Raw genomic sequence first — 26,840 nt, 5'->3', positions numbered from 1 at the left:
AGAAATACTAGACCATTTCCAACCAAATTTATTTGGAAAAACCAAAACCATAAATTTGGTCATTTTAATCCCCCAAGGAAAATGGGTGCCCCACACTCCATGTGTTTGGTAGTTGTGGTCAGCAATTTACTCGGGTGACCATTTAGATCTATTTTGTATCATGCATAAGTGTTCAACACTTGATACACATTATGTATATGGTACATATTTAATTAGGGCTCACATGTTGATGTTTGTTTCTTTGGGTTTAATTTTTTTTTAGGTGAATGGACATTTTACTTCTTTTTTTTTACAATTGTGACCGTGTGAAGCACTATTGCAAGTATCTTGTTTCACAATAAATTACTGAAATGCATAAAATACTTTTTACTATTTCTATTATTCTAATATCAGTGTTCAGGGTTTCTGCCAGAGGGTATGAAGGGTAAAATTATGTACCCTAAAATCTTGGGAATGAATGGATACGTTTTAATAATTTTTAGAATGATTATAGTAAGATAGCTGCTGCTTAAAGTGTGTACATGAAATGCAGTGTCCAATTTCAAAAGATTCCAAACCCCATAGTAATAGGCATAGCCACCTAGTAGTGGCAGTTATGATCTGGAGTTTTCAAGTACCCTCAAATTATTGATTACTGGTGTCCTTTACTTTTGACCTTATGACCCAAAAGTTGTATGCACACAGCAAATAGTTTCCAGTTTTACATACCTTACAATGATAACATAGTTTGCATTGGTTACCATGGTAACAGTTTCAATCTGGGTACCATGGTAACATATAGTTTTGAACTGGTTACAATGGTAACAAAATTAATAAGCTTCATATATCTTTTCTACAGGCATAGTACAATTATGTCACTATACATTGTTGTTTTTTCTCAGTCCTTGAAAATTAAATTTTTTTAGAAATTTGTTTTCTGTTATACATTAGTTACCTTGGTAACATAATTCACAATTTTCACACTTCTCTTGTAAACAGCTGGGGGCTTATTATTACATCATTATACAGTGATTTGTATTCAAATAAATTCATTTAAAACATTTCATATGGGAAATGGTTCCTCGTTTTGCATTGGTTACCATGGTAACAGAATTAATAATGTTCATTTGAAAATGACAAGAAGTGAAAGGGCATATACCTTTTTTAAAATCTTGTGTCATTTGACAAAGCTATATAAAGTAATAGAGATAGTATACATATTTTTAGTGTCTATGTAATGTTGGACACAATGTCCACAAGTTACAAAAATGCGTTGATGGTAGTATGTGCATTTGACCCTATTATTCAAAAACAAAACTGGCTGTCTACTTAATTCTTTTTCTAAATCGAGTAGTATGGTTAATAGATCACACCATAGACTTAAATTAAAAGCAAAATAACTGATTTTAATAATATTATCAGAAATGTATAAAGTTTTCATAATTATTAATAAAATGGTATATTGCAGCTGTTGCCATGGTAACATAAATAATATAACTGACTATAAAATGTTAGTGTTATGTTGGTGGATATTCTTAGTATATATGTGTATAATTTCATGCTGAAATGTCAACTAATTTAAATATTACCAGAAATGTATAATAGTTAATGTTGAAAATTATGTTCATAATTTAAAAAAAATGCGTTGATAGCCGAATGCGCATCTGAGACTATTTTCAGAAAAACCGCGGTTGTCAACTTAATTTTTTTTTTTTTTACATCAAGCAGTATGGTTAATAAATCACAGCATAGACTTAAATTTAATTTTTTTGTTTTGTTTTTAATTAAAGTTTTCATAATTATTAATGAAAATATGGCATATTGAAATTTGCAGGTGTTGCCATGGTAACATAAACAATATAACTGACTATAAAATGTTAGCATTACGTAGGTGGATATTCTTAGTATATATATGTGTAATTTCATGCTGAAATGTCAACTGATTTTAATAATATTACTAAAAATGTATAATAGTTAATGTTGAACATTATGTTCATAATTTACAAAAAAGCGTTGATGACAGTATGTGCATTGTACCCTATTATTCGGAAAAAAATGGCAGTCTGCTTAATTTTCTCTTTAAATCAATCACTATGCTTAATAAATCACAGCATACACTTAAATTAAAAGAAAAATAGTAGTGTTTTATTCATGTTTTCTTAATTATTAATGAAAAATTTGTATATTGAAATTTGCAGCTGTTGCCATGGTAACATAAATAAAATAACCATCTACAAAATGCTATCATTACGTAGGTGGATCATTATAGTACATCAAGCAGTATGGTTAATAAATCACAGCACAGACTTAAATTAAAAAAAAAAAATTAGTTTTTAATTAAAGTTTTCATAATTATTAATGAAAATATACTATATTGAAATTTGCAGCTGTTACCATGGTAACATAAATAATATAACTGACTATAAAATGTTAGCGTTACGTAGATGGATATTCTTAGTATATATGTGTGTAATTTCATGTTGAAATGTCAACTGATTTTAATAATATTACTAAAAATGTATAATAGTTAATGGCAGTCTGCTTAATTTTCTCTTTAAATCAATCACTATGCTTAATAAATCACAGCATACACTTAAATTAAAAGAAAAATAGTAGTGTTTTCTTAATTATTAATGAAAAAATTGTATATTGAAATTTGCAGCTGTTGCCATGGTAACATAAATAAAATAAGCATCTACAAAATGCTATCATTATGTAGGTGGATCATTATAGTATATATGTGTGTAATTTCATGTTAAAATGCCCATGAATTTTAATAAAATTACTAGAAATGTAGAACAGGTTAAAATTCTTTAAATTTAGCAAAAAGAATGCGGCAGGATAAGGGTTAAGGACGATCTTCAAAACTTAATGCCAAAAATATGGATCACAAAATTACACGATAGTGTTAGAATTGTGTCGCGATCTCTGAATCTGGCATAGCGATTCGCGACACGATACTAAACAAATGTTTCCTGGTTTACCAAGGCAACAGATTGTTTTGTTATGTGAATTATATTTATGTAACCAGCACTGGGTATCCAACTAATTGTAACACATACAACTGTTCTGACCTACACTGACATTCCAAATCTATTTTAATCAAATTTATTTTGCAAATGATATATATATATACTCTTCAAAAAAAGAAACGCAAAAGGGTACAAATGGGTTATAACTCCGATTTTATGTTTCCTACCGGTTCATGCTTTGTGAATATAAGGTCATTGCATGTCCCAAACACATTCCCACGGTTACATTCGATAAAACGCAGCTACTGTACAATAAAGTTCCAAAATGTGAACATTCGCAAAAACGCAGCCACGTGCAAACCATGTCACCACTGCACGTGCGTTGTCTGCACGTGCAACATGAACACCAACAGTATAAAAGTGCAGGGTGTTCGCTTGCCTGGCCTCTGTATCTGGCCGACAGTTGACAATCCAGGACATGCCACGTCTCAGTGAACCGCAGAGAAACAATGCCATCGGCCGACTAGACGCAGGCGAATCCAGAACGGCCGTTGCCAGGGCATTCCATGTGTCCCCAAGCACCATCTCCAGACTGTGGGACCGTTACCAGCAACATGGATCAACACGTGACCTCCCTAGATCCGGTCGACCACGGGTCACTACCCCCGGGCAGGACCGCTACATCCGGGTACGCCACCTTCGGGAACGATTGACTACTGCCACCTCCACAGCCGCAGCAATACCAGGTTTGCGCAGGATATCCGACCAGACCGTACGGAACCGCCTACGTGAGGTAGGAATTCGTGCCAGACGTCCAGTTCGAGGTGTCATCTTAACACCACAACACCGTCGACTCCGACTGCAGTGGTGCCAGATTCATCGACAATGGCCTCAACTGCGATGGAGACAGGTGTGGTTCAGTGACGAGTCCCGATTTCTGCTCCGACGTCATGATGGAAGATGTCGCGTGTATAGGCGTCGTGGTGAACGTTATGCGGCAAACTGCGTGCAGGAAGTGGACAGATTCGGCGGGGGTAGTGTCATGGTGTGGGCAGCCATCTCACACACTGGCAGAACTGACCTGGTCCACGTGCAGGGCAACCTGAATGCACAGGGCTACATTGACCAGATCCTCCGGCCACACATCGTTCCAGTTATGGCCAACGCCAACGCAGTGTTCCAACATGACAACGCCAGGCCTCACACAGCACGTCTCACAACGGCTTTCCTACAGAACAACAACATTAATGTCCTTCCTTGGCCATCGATATCACCGGATTTGAACCCAATTGAGCATCTATGGGACGAGTTGGACCGACGCCTCCGACAGCGACAACCACAGCCCCAGACCCTGCCCGAGCTGGCAGCAGCCTTGCAGGCCGAGTGGGCCACCATCCCCCGGGACGTCATCCGTACTCTGGTTGCTTCAATGGGCAGGCGGTGCCAGGCAGTTGTCAACACACGCGGAGGCCACACCCGGTATTGACTCCAGATGACCTTGACCTTGGTGGTGTGTCCTATCACTTACTCACAATGGACTAGAGTGAATTGTAAACAATCCTGCAACATTTGGTAATTATCGGACTCACCATTCAATAATTAAATCAATTCTCCAAATGTTACTACAGTGTGGTTTTGCGTTTCTTCTTTTGAAGAGTATATATACAGTAGAATCTCATTGGCTCGAACGCCCAACAGTCGAACCTACCTGTATTCTTGAACCATGAACAATGTCCCGATTTTTCTCTCTATTAAACCCTTTTATTTTGGTGCTGATTGGTTGAATACCCCTGGGATCGAACAGAAGCTTTCTCTCGAACCAGTTTATTGGTCCGAACTATAAAATTAAACATATTTAGCTCGAACGACTAAGTCTATCCGAAGAAATACCAAAAATTATTTATGTACGAATTTTTCATCGACCCTTTCACGTCAGTCACAAAGTAAGTTATTATAAATTCGGAAGTGGAATAAATTAATCCTAGATCATATGCCGGCTTATCGTGTTGTTTATTTAGCACCTATCGGTAATTATCTTTCTAGTACAGACAATTGTACTACGATAATCGTTAGCTGAATGAACCTTGCAGTAACACCAATCGATTGGTGAGCCTAGGCAGGCCATTGCCGGTTTACTTTAATAATTTTAAACGAGAGATCAATTTAATGTAGTGATTGCAACATTCTGCTACGCTGTTTCGCTGAAAGATTTTGTTTATGAGCCTGAAGTTTTCTGAAGTTACATTGTGTTGGAAAGTTTTTGTTTCTTCCGGAATATACCGAGTGTACTATACCAAACACCCAATTAGGGCCTCCATGAGTCCAATATATTGGACTCGAGTACTCGAGGGTCAAAGTCGACCCGGACCCGAGTACCCGACACTTACACAAGATGATAATGAGACAAAGGAATATAACGTAAAATAGCATTATATAGCTTAATTCCAGCACTGAACATGAATGCCAAATCATGCCATTGTATTGCATTTAGAAACCCGTTGATACGTTCGTCGTTCAGTATTGTGACGGATGAACGGACGGCCAGATTAAAAAAGAAACTAGCAAATAGTCATATAATTATCGTATAACTTGTATCGTTGATTAGTTACTGCTGAACTAGTTGCTCTACATTGTCTCACTTGTACGGGTACTCGAGTCCTGTGAATGGACTCGAGTCTTTGCTAGACTCGACCCATGCCCGAGTACTCGAGTACTCGTGGAGACCCTACACCCAATCGTCACTGCGAAAGATGTCAACAACAGCTATCATTGCCTGTGCACGTGCGAGTGTTGTCAAATAGTGATTATGCCTTTTAACTTATGTTGTGTGTTTATTTCTCTAGTGGATGTGATTATTGTGTGTATAGATTGCTGTGAGCTTAGTATTTTTTTTTTTAATTCCTCGTCATACAGCCATCAAAGCACCATATTCATTTTAAGACCGAGCCTTGGTAAAACATTCCAGATGTTTGATTGTGTGGGTCCCGTGACAACATAATAATTATAATTTAATTACAACAGTTTCTAATGAAACTAAAACAAGTTCTGTTTCCTTCTTTTGTGTTATTATTGTTTGTATGATATAGTAAGATGTTTTAAAAGTGCAATTTAAGTAAGGTTTTTTCATTTTAACGAAAGTTGGTCGCGGGTAATTCAATATTTATACGGGCGAGTCAAAGTGTTGCTGTGAGTGGCCCCGATTGGCCAGTGAAAAAAAATCCCAAGTGCATACCCTGCATTCATTAACCTCTGGCTGAAATACAAATATTTAAATGAAGTTTTATTTGATTTTTTTTTAAAGACAAAAAAGTAAAATAATAGATGTAAAAAAAATACCTATGCTTATTCCTACATACCTATTATCATTTCTTTTACTTCTTTTTATTATTCCGTTTTTTGTTTTTTTAAAGAAAGTATAAAATTACACGATTGCCATTTTTGTGACCTCACATAGGCTTTGTAGGCTAACAGTTATGAACTAATCAAGATAATTTTATCAACTTCGCTGATTTCATTTGTGTATGCTACAGAAGCCACTATTTAATTCAATCCCTTTTCTCTTTTTGTCATAACTATATGAACAGCATGAGTTATCAGACGTTGTGATCTATTACCGTACAAAAGTGGACTGTTTCTAATTCATAATAAATGAAATAGGCAAAGACGTTTTGATCGGATTGGTATGTCTTCGAAGATTTCTATTAAACCTGTGTTTTCCGATTTGTATAGCAAGGATAAGTACCAGTCATATATTAAAATCTTGCATAGACGGTACCGTTCTCATAACATATTTTTTTCTGGTATTATTAAACGGATCTTTCTATCGGCTACATAAGGTAAATAGTGGCAATCAATATACAAAATTATTTTACGTGTGCTGTTTGTTAAGTGTAACGCGTGCTATTTTTCACACTCACCAGATTGAAATTACGTGTGCTGTACAACGCGATCGCACCCATGTACCTTAAAAAGCAAGGTCTGGTTATTTCTGACAACTACAAATGTTACAGCAGAAAAACGACTGAAAATTGCAAGAACGGTTATTTAGTTTGAGCAAATCTAATTTATCGTTACCTATAAAATGTTGGGTTTTTTGTTCACACAAAATTTCTAGCACCATTTACACGGGTTACACAAAAAGGAAATGGGATACATGGATTTATTTCTGCGTAAATGACAAATGGGTCACGCAGATTTTCAATTTTCAGAGGCCTGCAAAATCAGATAGATACCAAACCCTCAATGACATGATTTTATTGATTTGTTTTAAATATTATCATTATGCATCGAGATGATGCAACTATAAAGCAATTACTCATATAGTTCGTGAGAAATGGGGCAAAATGCAAAAACTTAAAACATTAGAGCTAAAAATAAAGTTGACACTGCCAACACTGCTCTTAAATGCGTTATAAGATAACAATATTTCGAATGTCTCTGGGTACTGAAAAAGAGGTGCTGCCATACTCTCCCCGCCAGTCCCTTACCATATCTTTATTTCGACATCAACAATTCTCACAAGCGAAGACTACTAAATAAAAATATATATACTCAGCCAGTGAGCGTAATAACTGGTGGGGTTGGGTTTCCCATGTTATTTGTTGTATACCGAATTGCGATAAAAATAAGCAGAATCTTTCACTAGTCCACCGGACAAGTACATCTAGAAATCTACTTGTCCACCAATGTTTTATAAGAAATGATTTGTTTTATTAAAGTACAAGGACTATATTTGATTGCTCAAAATAAAACTGCATTGAAACTTTTTACTTGTCCACTGGACAACCATTGATGTACATTTTGCTTGTCTGAGCAGATTTTTTACTTGTCAGGACAAACGGACAAGTGCTTTTTTTTAATACTGTCAAGATATCTGTATCAAATGACACATACCTATAGTAAGATCATGGACTGGTTGAAACCTCTTGTCTGTAAACTGCAACAGCAAACATGATTTGCCAACACCTGGAAAAGAAAAGAAACTCCAATAAAAGTACACCATAAAGTGTTTTGAGTTCATTTATAATTGGACAGGGATTCAAAAGTTTTCAAAAAGTTGACTTGCCATATGCTTTTAAAAATAGAAAAAAAAACATTACCAGAAGTACTAAAGGAATCGTCTCCACAAAGCCAAATGTGATGAGACAGCCAGAATATGATTACCGTATATCTTCGCCTATAAGTCGATTTTTTTTCACCCAAAAATTATTTTATAACTTGGGGGGTCGACTTATAAGAGGGTAAAAAAAATTCACCAAAAAATATTACTGTTTTGGGGATTATTTTACAAGTTTTATTGTTGAAGTATGCCATGTATTTATACTCAAATATGTTATTTGACACATTTATTTTTTATAACCTTTTTTTTTTGGCATTAAAACGGTTTTGGTTATGCGAAAAGGCATACGATCTCACTCACATGCCAAGACAACAGTCCACTTAGTTAAATTAACAGTCATCACTAATAGTAAAAATGTAAACAATACTAACTACCTGTTGCCTGAGTTTATTTTGAAATCTGGTCACTGGCATTAATGGTTGTTCAAACAATGTTTTGGCGGTGATTAACTTCATGAATATTACTGAGCTTTCCCTTAAAATAGACTGATCTCTGCAGTTCACTATCTAGAGCAATAGGGACACACATCATTTGGTACAAAAACCAGTGTACTTTCCAGAGTTATCCTATTAATGTCGGCAAAACGTGATACTTTCAGTTTTATCGTAGTGATCTGTTGGCAGTGTTTATAAATAAAGTTGTTGTCTGTGCACAAAACCATCTGTACAGTACAATACAGTAACAGTCAAACAGCTTTCACTCTCTACTAAGGGAATATTTCGTTTTGATGCTATGTAATAATGATAGTTTGATTGGAATAGTCTGATTATATTGCGATGTACAAAACGTGAAAACCGAAGTTTGTAAAATAATTTTCTTTTGTTCAAATATTGTACATTATTGTTCTCATGTGCTGAAAATAAGAAATATTTCAATATTTATAAGTTGTTTTTCATGGGTCGACTTATAAACGAGTCAATAAAAAAAAAAGTTTTCAGGGCTTGAAATTAGGGACTCGACTTATAGCCGAGATCGACTTACAGGCGAAGATATACGGTACTTGACCTGCAGTTGTTTAAATAGAGAACTTAATGCAGACATTAACCAAAATGAGTTTGTTTTATTTATCGACACCACTAGAGCATACTGATTTATTAATCATCAGCCTATTGGATGCCAAATATTTGGTAATTATGACATGTAGTCTTAGAGATGAAACCTGTTACATTGTTCCATTAGTAGCAAGGTGTGAGGTGACATCTAATAAGTTAGCCGTTTTTAAAAATAATGTAAATTAAAAAAAAAAAAAAATTATAAAGTAAATGAAATAGTTGTAATAACGTTAAGTCGGCATTCTTAGCCTAGGTATTTTACAAGCTGAAATTAACAACAAGCATTTAATACAGTGTTCGAGATTAACGGTATCCAGATATCTCAGGGATACCAGAAGTTAATTTTGGATACCAGACTTCAAGAACCCAGTATCCCACTGGGATACCATATAATGTTGTTGGGTTTTTTAATCTTGCGGGTTTTTTTGTTGCTGAAACAATGAAAGTCGTCATTTACTGGTGAAGTTAAGGAACAGTACCTAGTCTAATGCTATGCCGTAATAATAGACTCGTATATGGTCATGTGGGATAGAAAAAGTATACCCAAAGTGGTGGGAATTTCGACTCGGGACAAGGCTAACAGTCCCAGGGTCGAAATTTCCACCACAGAGGGTGTATTTTTTTGTATACCACATACGACAGTCTTTTTCTCCCATCCATTCGATAAATAAACCATTATTTTACACGAACAAAGATTGCTGAAAAAGTAACTTCTTTATTTGACCGTTTTATCATAAATAAACTATACTATCATATTTGCAGCATGTTTCATGTGCTTAACACAATAAATTAACAAGATAGCTTTTATAATGAAGGTTTTAATAACAAAATACTGATCTAAAATTAACCAACTTGCATTAACATGACATCATATATTACCAATGCTGTAATACTCTCCATGTTAAATTCAATGATGTCATAGCCCATGCAAGACATGACCGCATATGATGGAGTTTTTTTTCTCTCATTCATTTGGTAAACAAAACATTAATTTACACGAACAGACAAAGATGGCTGAACAAGTAACTTTTTTATTTGCCCATTTTATCACAAATAAACTATGCTGTCATATTTAGCACTACAAATTAACAAGAAATCTTTTAAAATGAAGGTTTTAATAACAAAATATTAATTTAAAACTATATAATGACCTCACATCCCCATCTCACTTTAATATGACGTCATATATTACCAATGATGTCATGTTAAATGCAAACACATGATATCCCATGTAAAATAGAAATTTCTTACATAGTTTTCTTTCATGGGCTAGCTTAAATACAATAACGTAGCGCTGACATCGACACAACATTCTGTTACAATAATTAGGACTAGCTCGGTCTCATACACCTGAGGATGAGAGAAAGATATATTCCGTGTGGGCTAACATCATGGAATGGGTCCATCTTGCATGACTAGGGATTGGAGAACAATATCTCACACAACTTCATACCCAGTCAAATGCTACACTGGGAACTGCTAAGTTGCTATTGTTTTTGTTGGATGATTCCACATCTGCAGAAAATTGATACAGGTAGGTTTATCATTAGTAATGTCAGAAACACTTCTAGATTATTGCTAAATATTAATTTATGCAAGTATTACGCAAAAATAGATGCAGCAAATACTTTTGCCGATTCTGCTAGATTGCTAATTCCATGAATTCTGCAATTTTGATTACGGCGTAGCAAGTTTGTTATGACAATATTTATGAATTTCATTTAAGTGGGATACTAAATTGTCAGGTGGGATACCAGATTTTGAAATGTTAGTATCCAACTGGGATACTGCCCAAATTTTTTAATCTTGAGCACTGTAACATGACACTGAAATCAACAATAGCAACATGGCGCAAATTACGAAATTGTTAGGGGTGGGGAATTGATGGGTTACTTTAAAAATAAAATAAATAAATAATAATAAAAAAAAGCAATTCAAACTAACATAAAGATTGCTATTTAAAGAAATAATGAGCTCTATTTGAAATTTTATTAACTCTCAAATTTTTATTTGGTATAAAAAGGACCAAAAAAAACAACCCACCCTCCATAAACATCCACCCACCACCATATTTCTGTTTGTTGATTTAATATCATAGGCCTTAGAAGTAAGGATGGGTGTTTACAAGGGGTACTGGCTTCCAACTCTGAAAATAATGCATTCACCCCCACCTCTGCTGAAAAATCAAAGTAATATATTAACTGCCCCTACCCTCATTGCTGTCTTTGATTTTGATCATGGAATGCGGTTTTGTTATTCAGATTTATTCCAGTTTGTACACAATTAGCTCAAAATGGTGCATTTTTATATTCATATATAAATACTCTATACAGTACCGAGTAAAACAGTTCTGGCTAAAGCATTTTCAATATGGCTAATAAAAATTCCATTTGCCTAATTATGTGGCTACAGGTATTTTTGATCCAGGGTGAGCCCTGCAACTTAGAGATAAAAACATGTCTAACCAAACCACCCCGACCAGTCTTGGACCCGCTGTGACAGGTGTCACAAACCAATCTGTTGTTAAAAAGACTAAATTAAAACAATGACTGTGTCAGTATTATGAACATTATTTAATTAAATATGCATTTTTTAAAATGGCTTTAGCAAAATTTAGTTAAATTTAAAGATGGAAGTCTGAAGTGGTCTGGTGTATTTTGATGTTTGGGTGTGTAACTGTTGTTTTCAATATAATATATATATTATAATATATAATATATTATTATAATATAATATAATATATATAATTAACTGCATTCCTATCTTTAAAAATATTTTCTTCTTAATCTTTAAACACCAACAATAATTATGAGAATCCTACTTTTAATATAATAATCATAACTTTTCTGGGGGTTTTATTAGAAAACAATTAAAATGTGGCTCCACTAGAGCACATTGATTTATTAATCATCGGCTATTGGATGCCAAATATTTGATATTTTTAACATATAGTCTTAGAGAGAAAACCTGCTACATTGTTTCCATTAGTAGCAAGGGACCTCTTATATGCACCTTCCCACAGACAGGAAAGCACATTCCACTGCCTTTGATATACCAGTCGTAGTACACAGGCTGGAATAAGAAATAACCCAAATGGGCCCACTGACAGGAATCGATCCCAAACCATCCACGCATCAAGTGAGCATTTTACCACTGGGCTACATCCCGCAGCTGCCAGCACATGTTCTATGTTGTCTAGTGCCAGATCCATAGTTTGCCATGTGTTTCGTCACATTTTGTTTCATTTCAGCTTAGCTGAGTTTTGGCCCTCACTTTAGCATTCCTATAACAGGGCTCACACTGGAATGAATTTTTATTTAGCATATTTTCTGATATATATAGGGTTCCACCTAGTATCTGGAAAATGGGGGGTCATCATGACTCGCAGGGTTTTATTTTGGGAGTCGAGCATTCAAAAATGGGAGTCATCTATGATATATTTCTGAAATGACATAATTAACCGAATAACTGTCTTGTTTATATTACATGCATATTTTACATCCACTAATATATCTGTATAATACATATATACTCACGGAATTTTTTTCCTGTGCATCATTAAAATTTCAGGAATTTTAAAAAATATTGTAATTTACATAGATGTACTATTTATCTGTTAAAAGTACGGTGATCCTCTCCTGCCTTCTGAACCTGAAGTACTGTTTACACAATGTTTGGTGAGCCATCGGTGACGATGTAACAGAACAACATACTGATGTATGGTCATGGTCGTATTTTGTTATCACCTAATCAGTTGCGTTCAGTTCTACCACTGATTGGCCTTAACTCAGAGATGCATTAGGATGTTAAACGTATCATTTCCAAATGATTCCATATGTGTACCCGCTTAATACTGACGATTTGCCGACGTGGTATCACGTGTCAACTCCCTAAACATGGAAGATCCCTAGTACCCCTAAACTGTCGAGAACATCTCCGCAGATATTGCATCGTGTTCTGATGAACACCAATGAATACCAAAATTACTAGCAACAGCATTTGTGTCATTCTAACCTCAATCATACCCATCGTTCAAAGGAGTCCATTTTCTGGGAGGCGTGGCATCACACTGACGATGATACCAACAAAAATATTTTTCTGAATGATAAGAATCCACACAATAGTTTTAAAAGTCCAATGATAAGAAAAATGACATCAAACAGGAGCATGTGACTAAGAATGCTAGTAATGCAACGTGTGGTCACAAAGCATGAATAGTTCGTGCAATTGACAGGACACAGCAGGAATATCGACGGGAGTGGTTACACGTTCGCTTACTGAAATTTTTATGACCAGATTTCAAGTAAATTATATTCTATATGCAATTATTTGGTGCACAGGAACTTTTTCCACGAGTATATATATATCCATTGTTTTTCCTCTTGTAAATAATTTAGTACCCTTTTTATGTAACCTTTGGTGCGGCACATGCCCCCCTTGCACCCCCCCTCCACACTTCCTACGCCAGTGATTAATTATGACCAACTACTATGAGATATGCTCAACCAGGGTTGAAAATTAACATGAAAACCATGATCACCAGCTGGCAATCAAGGTTTTCATGCTATCTGATTAAAATTAGCTCTACTGGTCTACCAGTAGATCTAACAGCATTGCGTGGATTCCCATGTCCAGGTGACATTTCATCTATAAATAACAGTTTAAATAGCAACCAATTACACTTAGCCTTTTATTGCGTTATTCGGGATATACAAATTTTTAAAATATCGGGCGCGACTATTTATGCAATAGGCGAACTTGTTGGTCTATTTTAACATTAAAAAGCAGGGGAAAAGTGCAGTAGTAATAAACTAGTATAAAGTATACTAGTATAAACACATTTTATGGCTATACCACCACAGGGTTGCTGTTTTTTCGGTCTTGAAATGAATTTTATATCAAACTTTATATTGAAATTAGTTTATGGCATACTTCGTAATTCACCTGAATCATTTCGTAAACCCTCGGCATAATCCCGAATGTTTTCAAATCATTGGAATGAAAGGTCAACTGGACATGAGCTCCAACGACGCACTGTTAGATCCACAGGTAATAATAATTAACCAGTGGAGCTAATTTTAATTAGATTGGGTTTTCATGTTTCATGTGGCACTTTAAAATAAATCTTACTGGCCCTTCTCATATTGAACAAGTCCTCCAATTATCACATTGAAATTTACCTGTGTAGCCAAAGAATGTTCTTTGTTAACTATACAGTTGCGTCAAAAGGAAACCGATAATAAATAAATGAATACAGTTAAAATGAATATAAAAACATGTTAAGTTTTTAGCCCATACTAACTGAAATAACAAAATTTTAAAAAGAAATTCATCATAAACAGAAATGTTTCTTTACAAATTACCATTAAATTATATACAGGTTAAATTTAATTTTTAATTGACTCGCATTGTCTCTAAAGTAAAATATAATGCAGTACAAACAGAATTGCACATGCTTTAGTAAACTAGTCTGGGAGTGGCAGTCCTCTTTGTGGCAATGCAAGAGGGGAGAAATTTCAAGTAAAGTAATTCCTTGGGAGTGGCTGTCCTATAGATGAAGCATTTGATAGAGATCCATGGAATAATCCACTATTTTGCCAAATTCTCATTCAACTCTGCATTGTGCAGAGATACGGCCCTAATCAAATATGACGGTTTTGTCGTTCAGATTACCGTGGATTTTCCAACAATTGTCTTAAAACATGTAAAACAAAAAGATTTAACCTATGCAGTTTCATGGTAATTTGTAAAAAAAAACCCTCTTTTTAATTTACTGTACCCCCCCCCCCCCCCCCAATTTTTTATTTTAGATATTTGAAATTTGGGTTAGAAATTGAATAAATTGATGTTTTTTTATATGAATTATATCTTTATTCATTATGAAGATACATGCCAATTCATCGGTTTACTTTTGATGCAAATGGACAATAGCTGCAAAATTAATATTTTCTGCCTCAGTAAAATTTAATAATGTGTGGGTGTGAGTGTTGGTGCACGCACATGTGTGCGTTTAATTTGGATATTGTAAAGCTACAAAAGTAGGCTACTAATAAAATAAATTTTGAAAATAAATCTGTGAAAAAATCATACCAAATATTTTATAAAAATATATGATGTATCAGATTACAAAGCATAAAAGAGTATTTATAGTGAGCTCCGTGGTCTAGTGGATAAGCTGCTGGACAATCAAGCAGTGGTTCAAATCCCGTCAAAGCTGGCTCACACATTCATTCATTTTTCTCATCTATCACCCTCTGCCTATCATTCTCATTATTTTAATATAAAAAAACTTTCCAATTTCTCCCAGGATTTCAATGTGTTTCGACCCTTTCTGTCAGTTTCCTCCGACTTCTGAGCTGTCCACACCATCGCCTACCTGCTCAACTTCCTCCACAGGTGCAGTCAATGTGTATATCCCTGCACCCACCTGGCATCCTCGTCCTCTGCCACTAATAAAGCTGGTCTGACCCACGGCACTAACTAACGACCGCCGGTAGTAGGGGTGCATAGTAGGTGGTTACAAGTGCCTCTTAACAATGCCAGAAGTAACTACTGAACATTCCCCAAGTGGTCAGACCAAGCCCACAGCTAAAAGCCGATGGGGGGAATGGCAGGTGTGTGGCACAGATAGCCACAAGAGACAAGCACCTGTCGCGGTTGGAGACAAGGACTGGGATGTGGAGGTGGACAGCAAAAGAAGTTGAAAGATAGGATGAGTTGCCAGATCGGGAAGAAATGAAATGGAATTCAAAGGAGAGAAAGAAAAGGGGGCAGTGGGATAATAATTAAAAAAAAGAATAAAAAAAAAAGTATTTATTATAGTAATCTTTGGATGTAAGTCTTGGTGTCTTATTTCATGTTTTATGTCTTCTGCTGCCAGATCCGTATTTCGCACCAGCACAGACAGTGTGTTTTGTCACATTCGATTCAGTTTCAGTGCATTTCTTTTTCTGATACCATACTCGCCAGACCCTAAAATTGATGTTCGCTCAATGGACTATCTTTGCAAGATTCTTAGTTGCCCTTAACCAAAAAAGCGCTAATTTTCAACCCTGCTCAACCATCTACATTTATTAAAAAACAATAAAGAACAATAATAATAATTTAAAAAAACCCTAGATATATAGACTGAACTAAAAACTTGCGACTGGTTAACTATTACCCGATATCCGTAAACAGAATACAATGATCTAAATTTAGACAGAGGGACTGGCGCACTACATCAGCCACACTGTTGGGTTTTTTTTTACACTTACGTTATGTTAAACGTACCGATATGGTTGGGAACCAGTTAAACTGCTCGGCTATATTTATTCTGAAATTTCGAAGTTGTGAGGTTTTTAGGTTTTAAAATTATTATTTTTCATGTAAAAATGATTGACAGCAGGAAAAAACAACAAACAAACAAACAAACAAAAAACTATACATATAGAGTGAACTGAAAACTCACGGCTGATATCATCACATCTGACATTGTCACAATGATCTACATTTTGACAAAAGGACTGGCACACTACATCAACTACGCTGGTTTTTACACTTAAGGGAGAGTAAACTAAAACATGAACCTTATGTGTTGGAAAAATGCATACCCAGACCACTAACATATACTGACACTTTAACAAATGAAAAATGCATAATTTTAGTGTTAATAAAAAATGTGATTATTTCTGCTAACTGGAGGCAGCCATTTTTTCTTTTTGAGGCGTCCGGTACTATAGCTTGGGGAGAAATGACGTCAGCTTCTGACCAACTCCTGTATGTACAGTGTAAACAAAAGCAGTAATGACTTGTAAAACAACATAAATGACGTGATAATATAATAAACTATTTAACTAAAATATATTTAAAGTTGCATTAATGGAACAAAATGGGGTTATAGTATTTTTCTCTGTTAAATAATCCAGAGGAAAAATGTACACTATTAAAGGTAGGGTCAACTCAAACAAGAGCCTTATGTGTTGGAAAGATGCATACCCGGACCACCAACACACACTGACACTTTAACAAATGAAAAACACGTAATTTTAGAGTTAATAAAAAAACATTATTATTCCTGCTAACTGGGGGCAGCCATTTTGTTTCGTTTTTGTGACGACCGGTGGTATAGCTTGGGGTGAAGTGACATTAGCTCCGTCCATCTCCAGTGTCCAGCACAGTGTAAACAAATGCTCTAATTTACGACAAGGCGCTTCGCTATCAACAACCTGACTGACTTGATATTATAATAAACTATTTAACTAAATATATTTCAATTTGCATCAATAGAACTAAATGGAGTTACAGTATTTTTCTTTTTTTAAAAATCCAAAGAAAAAATGCATATTATTAGGCCTATTGGTAGGGTACGTTCCAGCAAAAACGACCACTCACGATACCCAAGTGATACTTTTCTTTTCGACGACGTAATTGGTCAGTTTTAAGATTTTAGATGGGAAAGTCTACTTAATCAAGGGTTTTACAGAATTACTTACAGTAATAATGCAGGGCGGCTGATAATGCCCATTACGACTGAAGGGGTATCCGTGCGGTTACCACACAATACCCTGTGATCTTAATAAAAGAGGCACGTCTTTTAAGAGTGTCTAGACACTGTCTATAAATATACACCTGCCAATCAGGAACCACAGGTACAGGCCACGGAAAGAAAAGACCAATTAACCAAGAAAACATTCCGATTATTATTTCAGTACATGGATTAATTTATGTACCAAACATACCGGTAATACAGTTATTTCAACACTTTGACAATGGTTTGCGGTGTTGGGAGCAAAAACGACAACCCGTGATACCCAAGTGATAATTTTCTTTTCTTTAGGACTACGTAATTGGTCAGTTCTGTGATTTGAGATGGGTGTCTACTTAATCAATAGTTTTACATAACTATTTACAGTAATAAACCATGTCCATTACCATTTTAGGGGCGACAAGTAATATTACACAATATTGGTATGTATTTTTGTGGCTAGACAGTGTCAATTAATTGGCTCGTTTGGTTACCAATCAAATACAACACCTGCCAATCAGGAATCACAGGTAGAGGCAACTAACGGGATAGACCAATTAACTAAGAAAACAATCTATGTATCATTTCATTATGTAGGTTAATGCATGGACAAAACATGGTATAATTATTTCGACTTCTTGTGTAGCCACTTTGACAATAGTGGTTTATTTTGTATTGAAAAATAATATATCCTTATTGGGATGTATAATATATTATTACAGAAAACTGCAATGCATGACTATTTTATCATCCTGCAAAAACCAGGTAGATTTGTTTCTCTAGTTATAAGAATCATTTCTGACGTTACGCGTTAAGTATTATGTAACCACCAGTACAGCCACCGAAAATCTGCGACTGCGGAAAACCTGTGGAAATCACAGAATCGGCCGTTGAAAACGGAATTCCCATTATCCACGGAAAAACTAGTTTTTTGTGTGTCAAAATCATAATTTTTTTCCGGTTATTTTTACATTTGTTTTTCAAAATCGTACGTTTGTCAATAAAGAGAGACCTTTTGACTTCTTATTCATTGAAATAACCTCGTGCTGTCTTACTTGACTGGTAACTGACAATAACTTAAAATATAGCGTAGCGCATCATAAACTTCAGTCACTTTTGGTTTCCGATAATAATGGTATTATTTTCAAAGGTACGCATATTCCCATTTCAACGTCATATACATTGTTCTTGTTTTATAAATTTATCTCGATTTGTTACAGGTTTGTAGATTAAACAAACTTAGTGTCACCTTTCACGGTTCATAACTAGGGTCTGCGTCTTTAACATCATATAGTCATGTGTTTAACATCTAATGGGAGGACCTAGGATTTTGAGAAGGGGGTGGGTGGGTTACCATCTATACTATGCGTGCTTTCAAATCCACATCACACTTAGCGGTGTGTATGTGTGTGTGTCTCTCTCTCTGTGTGTGTGTGTGAATATGCACGTTAAATTACGTTAAATGTATTGATAAGGTTGGGAACCAGTTAAACCACTTGGCTATTTTGGTTTTGAACTTCATAGTCTTAAGGTTTTTATGTATTTTATACATTTAAAAAAAAAAAAAATCAGTGTAAAATCAATTGACATCAAACATATTATGCGGCAACCATGACATATGCGGATTTTATTTATGAGTAATTTAGGTAAATATTGTGTCAAATACGCAAGATTTCTCCGTCATGTGAAACCCTGTATATATATTGAATATTTCCTTGCAAATTATTTAAAATGTGATTAATTTAAGGAATATTTTATTAGCCAACGACTAAATGTTGCAGCCACTTTGTGAAATATTTTGGCTAATTTGGCAATGTACAAGGAGAGCCCTGCATTAAGATGAGACAGATACATTGTTGCATTTCATTGATTTACTTTATTTTGTTGGAATATATTGTTTTTAAAATTTTGATTAGCGAAAGTTGGTGATAAGTTGAAAATTGAGTAGCAACTACTATTTAATGTTTTAGAATTGTATAGCATTCTCTGAAATTTGTGTACTGAATTGTAACTTGATACTAAAAAAATGTCATGTTTATTTTTAATAATTTTAACCCACAACTTTACTTAATATGAATAAAAAGAAAAATTGTCAAATATATATTTTAATATTAAATCAATGATTGTATATTGTATACACTGAATTTGTTGTAGCCATTTAACCAAAGTTTGGAGGAATGTTTTAGAATTATTCATAAGGCGTATCATAAAATATTGTTTGTTTCCGGTTACCCGACCGACACTAATTTGAACCTGCCGACCGTAAAACTTTCTTTGTATATCCACAAAAGTTTTTTTTATTGGTTTTCCACGAAAACATTCCAAAACTATCACAAGCACTAATTTGGTTTCATCTAGGGTATAACCCTACTGTGTTTTCAGATTTGCGGACGTATATCAGTGGTTTTACTGTCGCAAATTTAGTTTTATTGGCGACCCGTTAGCCACGAAATGTTTTCTTCTAACAATTGATTGATGGAGTTACTTCCCTTCAAATTGAAGTTCGGTAACTTTCGTGAGATATCGGGTGAAGAGTTGGAAAATTGTTTTCACGAATATATGCAATCTTTTCCGATTTACTCTACATCTAGCGTAGCGAGGTGTTCCGATTAATATTAATAATAATAATAATAATAACTATATTCAATGATTTACTCCAGCGACAAACTGGCCTTGTAGAAATTTAGTGACCTTCTGATAACTAGGGGAGGGAATGTTCACCAATACTGATGGAGTTTACTGCCAAATCAAATGATTAAATATGTCAGTAATATCTCGATGTGTTTCGTTATTTTTTGTAAGTGGTCACTGGGAACTTTGCGGGTTTGCTCTAAAAACAGTCAGAATGACCATGTGTTTGACGTCCAATAGCCGATAATATTAAAGATAAAAATCAATGTGCTCTAGTGGCGTCCTTAAATAAAACAAATTTTTCAACATTCGTTTGAGCATCCTAAGCATTTGTACTGCATTTCTATTCATTGGACCAATTGATTGCTTCAAACCAAGTGTGTACTTTAATACTGGATGCATACAGAATAAAACTAACATTGCAAATTATAAAATTGGTAAGTCTACCATTTCTTAGATACACTAGGAAAGATAATATTCATTAAAAAAAAAAATAATGTTATTGTTGGACAGATAAATATAGAACCCTTCTTGTCAGTTTTCATTAAAAGAAATTGTTATAACTTATTTACTGGATTCTATCCAATTAAGGTTTGACCAGTACAGAAGTTAAGTGTTAGTATGAGAGTAAACCTGCCTATTATTAAACAGCAAGGGGTCTTTTGTATGTACTCTCCCACAGATAGGTTAGCACCATGTTGCCCTCAAAATCAAAATGCCTTGCCTTTTATAAATTTATAAGTTGCCCATGTAAAAAGAAGCCTTTAAACACACCTATGTGGATAGTACTACATATTTCCTTTTCTTAATTAAGTTATGAAATAGATATAGAAAATAAAATGGTCATAAGGTTTTTGTCCTTTTGAAAATTGCATAATGGAAAAAAAAGCCCTTATTCTCGGAACCGGCGTGACGTCACACGGCCTACTTACCGATCATCCGGGTCTTTGGGGGTGAAGCAAAGCCTTAGTGATTACTGGTTTACATAGAATAAAGTTATCGTATTAACTTTTTACATGCCTTACATATTGTCATTTATTTTCTGTAGCTAACACATAGTTGCAATACGTCTTATGTGTATTATAACAGCTTGGGTTGCCATATAAGAAAAATGAACAACGAGAATCTGAATTAGTATAATCTAGTATAATTTAGTACCGATGTGTTTCCGTGTACTTTGAATGTCGTGGGGACAGGGCAGGTTGGGCAGAATATAATTTTTGTTGATGCAATTTTCAGGTAATGTTAATAATAAATTTTAACAATTTTGAAATAAGATAATTATTAATATAATAATTATGATGTGGGCTACAATATATATAATTTGTATTTATAATAAAATTTGTATGCATGATTAAGTTAATTATTTTTATGATTTAATAATTATTTTATTTCCAAATAATATGTAATAATTAAACAATGGCAAAGTTGTTACTTTACAAGTTCAAAATTACAATAGTATTATTGTCATATCTTATTATATAGATGTATTGGCAACAGTATAATGTTCCACTGAATACATTCTTTTATTCTTAAAACAAAATACAGTTTCTTGAAATAATGAAATGCTTTTGTTTTTACAGATTGCAAAATTACCACATGATGTTGCCCTTCCTTACCGGTTGAATGCAGGCAACAAAAAATAGCAATAATAAAATATAGCCATCCTCAGACCTTGACATCTAGGGGGAGCAATATCTCTCTCTACTTACCCATCACACCTGAGATTAGTTTCAAGGAGAATAATATATAGTTTCCTTTGGCATGTGAATTTATATACATGTAGTATCAATATGGTAATATTTTAAATTGCACCCCATAAACTACATTAGGGAGCAAATAATCAGTTCACTCAGTTATTTTCATGTCGAGGTCTACAACCTAATAAAACATACGTGTTACCTCGTGGAACAAACATGGAAATGTTTTAATAATAGGGTTTAACCTGGTATATTTAGTAATAAAACACAAAAACTTACCTGAGTAAATAATGGTTAATATATATATATGTATAATATTGGTGTTGTTTTATATCTAGTCACAATGGATATTGCAGATATTTTCTTGTTCAGTCTTGTGCTGTATTGGAATTGTTATTGCAGTTCAATTTAAGTAATGTCTACAAAACTAATTTTTAATAGTATACAGCTGAAGAAAGGAGGCAAATATGGTTGTTAATAAACTGATCTATATCGGTATGCCTTCTACTAGACTACACATATTTAACCTAAGTTGCTTTTAACCCGGGTTAAATTACCTCATGTAGATGCACTTATGTAGCATATTCAAGGAAAATATATAAATGAGATAGTTAAATGCTGTATTCTCCATGTCAAACAGTGTTTTCAAAATGGAAAACAAATGTCAGATATGGCAGTTGACCATTCATTTTATTGTAGGTAATTTCTAAAGCAGATTACACACACAAACACACACTGAACTGTAGAATACCATGAAACTACATATATATGTAAAAAGGTAAGTCCTCGAACTTGAACAAGTAAAATTTACAAATGTACCACAACCACCAAATTACATCGATCCACAATAGAATAGATTTTTATGTATTTTTAGATTTACGTACATATGTATTGTTTTCCCTAGCTTGTTTTAGCACGGTGCAGCACCATGCCTTAATAGTCTAGCACCATCTTGCCTTAATCAGTAATTTTTCACTAATTAATTCTAAAATTGCCTTTATAAAACACCCAAAAAGGTATTATTAATTAATAAAATATGCCTTTTACATTTTTTGCCATTCATTTATTAAAGCAAGCACATAAATTACATTAATGTTTATTTCAATTAATTTTTGTGTATTTTTAATTTAAAAAAAAGAGCCCCTAAAATGGTGAAAATGCCCCAAAAGTGTTTGGTCTACCATGCCTTTACACATTTTAGTGATTTCCCTAGAAATGTGGCATATATATATATATATATACTGAAACAAAGGCACACACATTATTTTCCCTCTGCACCAAAGTAAATACTAAACGCACGGAGAGGGGTGTGGGGGTGGGGATGACCTATATTTTCTTACTGCAGGCCTGCTACAGACACATTTGCAAAAAAAATAAAATAATAATAATTAAAGTTTAAAAAAGAATTTAGGCCTATATTATAATTATTATATGTGTGTAATTTAGCAGTATAAACTTTTATTTTAAAATTAAAAAATCAATAAATAAGATGTAGTAGCTGTGGTATAGCAAAATAAATACAAGTATAGATAATATCCAAGCAACTAAGATTAAATGAAAAATAAAGACCACACAAATTTAATGATAAAGGAATATACTCTTTATTCAAGAACTGGATGCATCGTTTTGTTGGGGTTTTTTTCATGGAAGACGATGGAATTGTGTATTTTATTTACAGTATAAAGTGGGATTTTTATCACTGCACATGCTTTAACCATTTTGTTTGCTAAATTAATCTCTGTTGGTGTCAACAAGCAACAACATTAAAGTCAACGTAGTCACATTCTGTGAGGGAAGCCATGGAATTCCATCAGGTTTGTCGTTTTAATGACCCTACCCACAAGTGGCGCTTAGTCTCTTCTTTTGGAAATTTGTAAAACGATATTATTTTTAACATCATGTTATGGTTTATGCAGCCAACTGCACAACATGTGTTGGGCATCGTGACCGTTAACTGTTGTAAATGATCGACCAAAGTTGCCTCATTTCACTATCAAATCATATGTAACTAAGGAGAAGCTTCACACCGCGTCACGTGATAAACAATGGCGGCCAGGGGTCGAAGTACCCGTATGTTCGGTTCCGAGAATATTTAAAACTGCACATAAAATATGCCACCAAAACGTCACTTTACAATGCCTTACTTCATTTCTCGGGAAAACACTGTGATGAATGGTATTGTTGGTTTGCATAATACATTTCTATACATGCAGAGGTTATTTTGGATACCGGTAGTCAACACCGTTATTTAATATCCATAAATAAAATGTTTTTCCTACCTACCTACCCTATATTTTTCCAGCTTGTAATCGGAAACAAGTAAAAAAAAAATTCCCGGCCTAAGTCAAATATTAAGTGGCTAATTTATGCACATATTTACCACATAAATACTAATTGTTTTAGTCTATCCATATTAGCTATTGGTTAACCTTACCATTGCGTGGGTAGGCTCTGGTCTATTTTTGTATATGTGGTCATCACAAATTCTTATTATAATCTTTTAACAACAATCATCAGTTATAATGACTGTCAAAGAGTTCTGCACTGCTAACCTTTTTACTAAAAATGCATTTTTCATTCAAAAAATCATATGCTTAATGAAGACAAAATTACTAATCTAAACAAAACAAGGAAATATATCCTTTATTTAGTAACTAAGTTAAACACGATCTCGGATATAAACGGAAAAATAATTATACACATGAAAATGATGAATAGGAACACATCACACAACGCCATTTTGGATAAATGTGTACTTTTCAGTCTTTTGCGAAAAGAAATGACACAAATCCTCTTTTTGTACGCTTTAAACAACCACTAACATATCGTATAAAAATAAATGCACTACTAAACGTTTTACCTGTGTCTCCTATAATAATATATTTAAATAAATATGCGTATGACATCTTGCAAAAACACTAAGCACAGAGACTATTTATGACGGAAAAGACACGTGACGTCACTGTGAACCGGAAACAACATGTGTATCACGTGATGACAATATTGACAGGTGCTTTCCACGCGACAACGGGAGATTCCTGAACTAGTAAAGGGGATGATCCATAATTTTATTTTGGGGTAGTTGAAGGAAAGGAATGTTTGGTAAAAGACTGATAACTGCAACGCTTGAGAGAAGAAACCCGCTCCACCTCATATATATGCTACTAATCTTATATATATATTATATATATATATATATATATATATATATATATATATATATATATATATGTATGTATGTATGTATGTATATATACTACTCAAAAGAATTTAAGGGTCAAAAAATTTATAACCAAATAAGTTTCAGAGTGTATTAGATTGATGATGTAAACTACACCAAAAATTTAATTTATTGTTCCATATTTACAAAAACCCACAAATAAACGTCACTGTATACAAGAAAGTCACATGACATGCTGTCAAAGTTGAAGGTTGTCAAACATGGATTTTACACATTAGAACATTCGTTTAATAGTGTGTGAATCCACCCCTGGCGCGAATACACTCGACACATCGTTGCCTCATGCTGTTGATCAGACGTCTGAAGAACTCTTGGGGAATGGCCTGCCACTCTGCCATAAGAAGTTGACCCAGATCATGAAGGTTGGCCGGAGGGGCATGGCTATCCCGAACTCTCCTGCCTAATTCGTCCCAGGCGTTCTCTATTGGGGCCAAGTCAGGCGAATATGCTGGCCAATCCATCCTGGCGATACCTTGTTGTCTGAGAAAGTCCGTTACCACCCAGGCCTTCAGCAGATTGGCGGCGGGGCAGTTCTGCAGGATGACAATGCCAGACCCCCAATCTGCTGAAGGCCTGGGAGAACCAACGGCCGGATAATCTCATTCAGATAGCGGATTCCATTCAGATTGGATGGTGGGGGTCCTGTGGTGGATAGAGATGCCGCCCCACACCATGACGCTGCCACCACCGAACCGGCGACGTTGTCTAACGTTAACGTCAGCGAAGCGCTCCCCAGGACGTCTGTAGACACGAACCCGACCGTCGTTGAACTGGAGACTAAACCTGGACTCATCAGTGAACATCACTCGACCCCACTGAACACGTTGCCACCGCAGATGAAGTGTGCACCAGTGACGTCTTGCCGTTATGTGACGTGGTAGGAGTGGTGGTCGAACAGCCTGGCGACGGCAGCGTAGATTATTGGCTCTCAGACGATTGCGTATGGTTTGATCAGACACTCGAGTTCCAGTCGCAGTCCGCAGATTGTCACGTAATCGGCGTGCAGTGGTTGTGCGTTGACGTAGAGCCATATTGGTGATGTAGCGGTCCTCTCTATTTGTAGTGCTTCGGGGTCTTCCCGAACGTGGACGATTTCGAACAGAATTCGTTGCTTGGTACCGTTGCCACAGTCGGCCAACGACACTCTGACTGACACCAAGTCTCAGAGCAACATTTCTTTGCGTATTGCCATCCTGAAGCCAAGCAATAGCCCTTCCTCGATCTTCGATAGTCAGTTGACGTCGTACCATTGTCGAATTTGGAGTGTTCACCGTACACGAACGCAAGCTCCAATTATACGGAAATTCAGCATTGGGAACATGGAATACACATGCAAAGCGTGCAAATGAAGCGCTTTGTGAAAAAGCAAGTTATGGGCACTTAGCAGACATTTCGCTTTCGCCCTAATTTACGTGCAAATGTAAGCATGTTTTCGCCATTAGAACTAGTCGACAGTGTCAATGACAGTGGATTTTAATTCATTTATGGGTTGCTTAGACCCACTTTCGTCAAAATGGAACAATACCATGCGTGACATTATGGTCTAGCTAATATAATTGACATTCAGAAAATAATGTCGAAAATATCGTCTGACCCTTAAATTCTTTTGAGTAGTTATATGTATACGCAAAATCCTAACA

The 26,840-nt window shown here is 35.0% G+C and overlaps 1 protein-coding gene across 1 annotated transcript in view; it reads right to left on the bottom strand.

Moving 5' to 3' along the window:
• The window catches only part of LOC121387982 (ras-related protein Rab-2), a 64,662-nt gene extending 39,723 nt beyond the window's left edge, over positions 1–24,939 (bottom strand). Inside the window, exons 1-2 of the mRNA XM_041519168.1 lie at positions 24,820–24,939; positions 7,845–7,916 (exon numbers count right to left, since the gene is read on the bottom strand). Coding sequence (XP_041375102.1) covers positions 7,845–7,916; positions 24,820–24,865 — 118 coding nt within the window. The 5' untranslated portion in view covers positions 24,866–24,939. The remainder of the gene's footprint in view (positions 1–7,844; positions 7,917–24,819) is intronic.
• Positions 24,940–26,840: the final 1,901 nt, after the last annotated feature.

This window comes from Gigantopelta aegis, chromosome 14 (assembly GCF_016097555.1).
Source record: "Gigantopelta aegis isolate Gae_Host chromosome 14, Gae_host_genome, whole genome shotgun sequence".
NCBI classification, from domain to species: domain Eukaryota; kingdom Metazoa; phylum Mollusca; class Gastropoda; order Neomphalida; family Peltospiridae; genus Gigantopelta; species Gigantopelta aegis.
The sequence above is the reverse complement of the archived record's forward strand: the minus strand, read 5'-3'. Positions and strand labels throughout refer to the sequence as shown.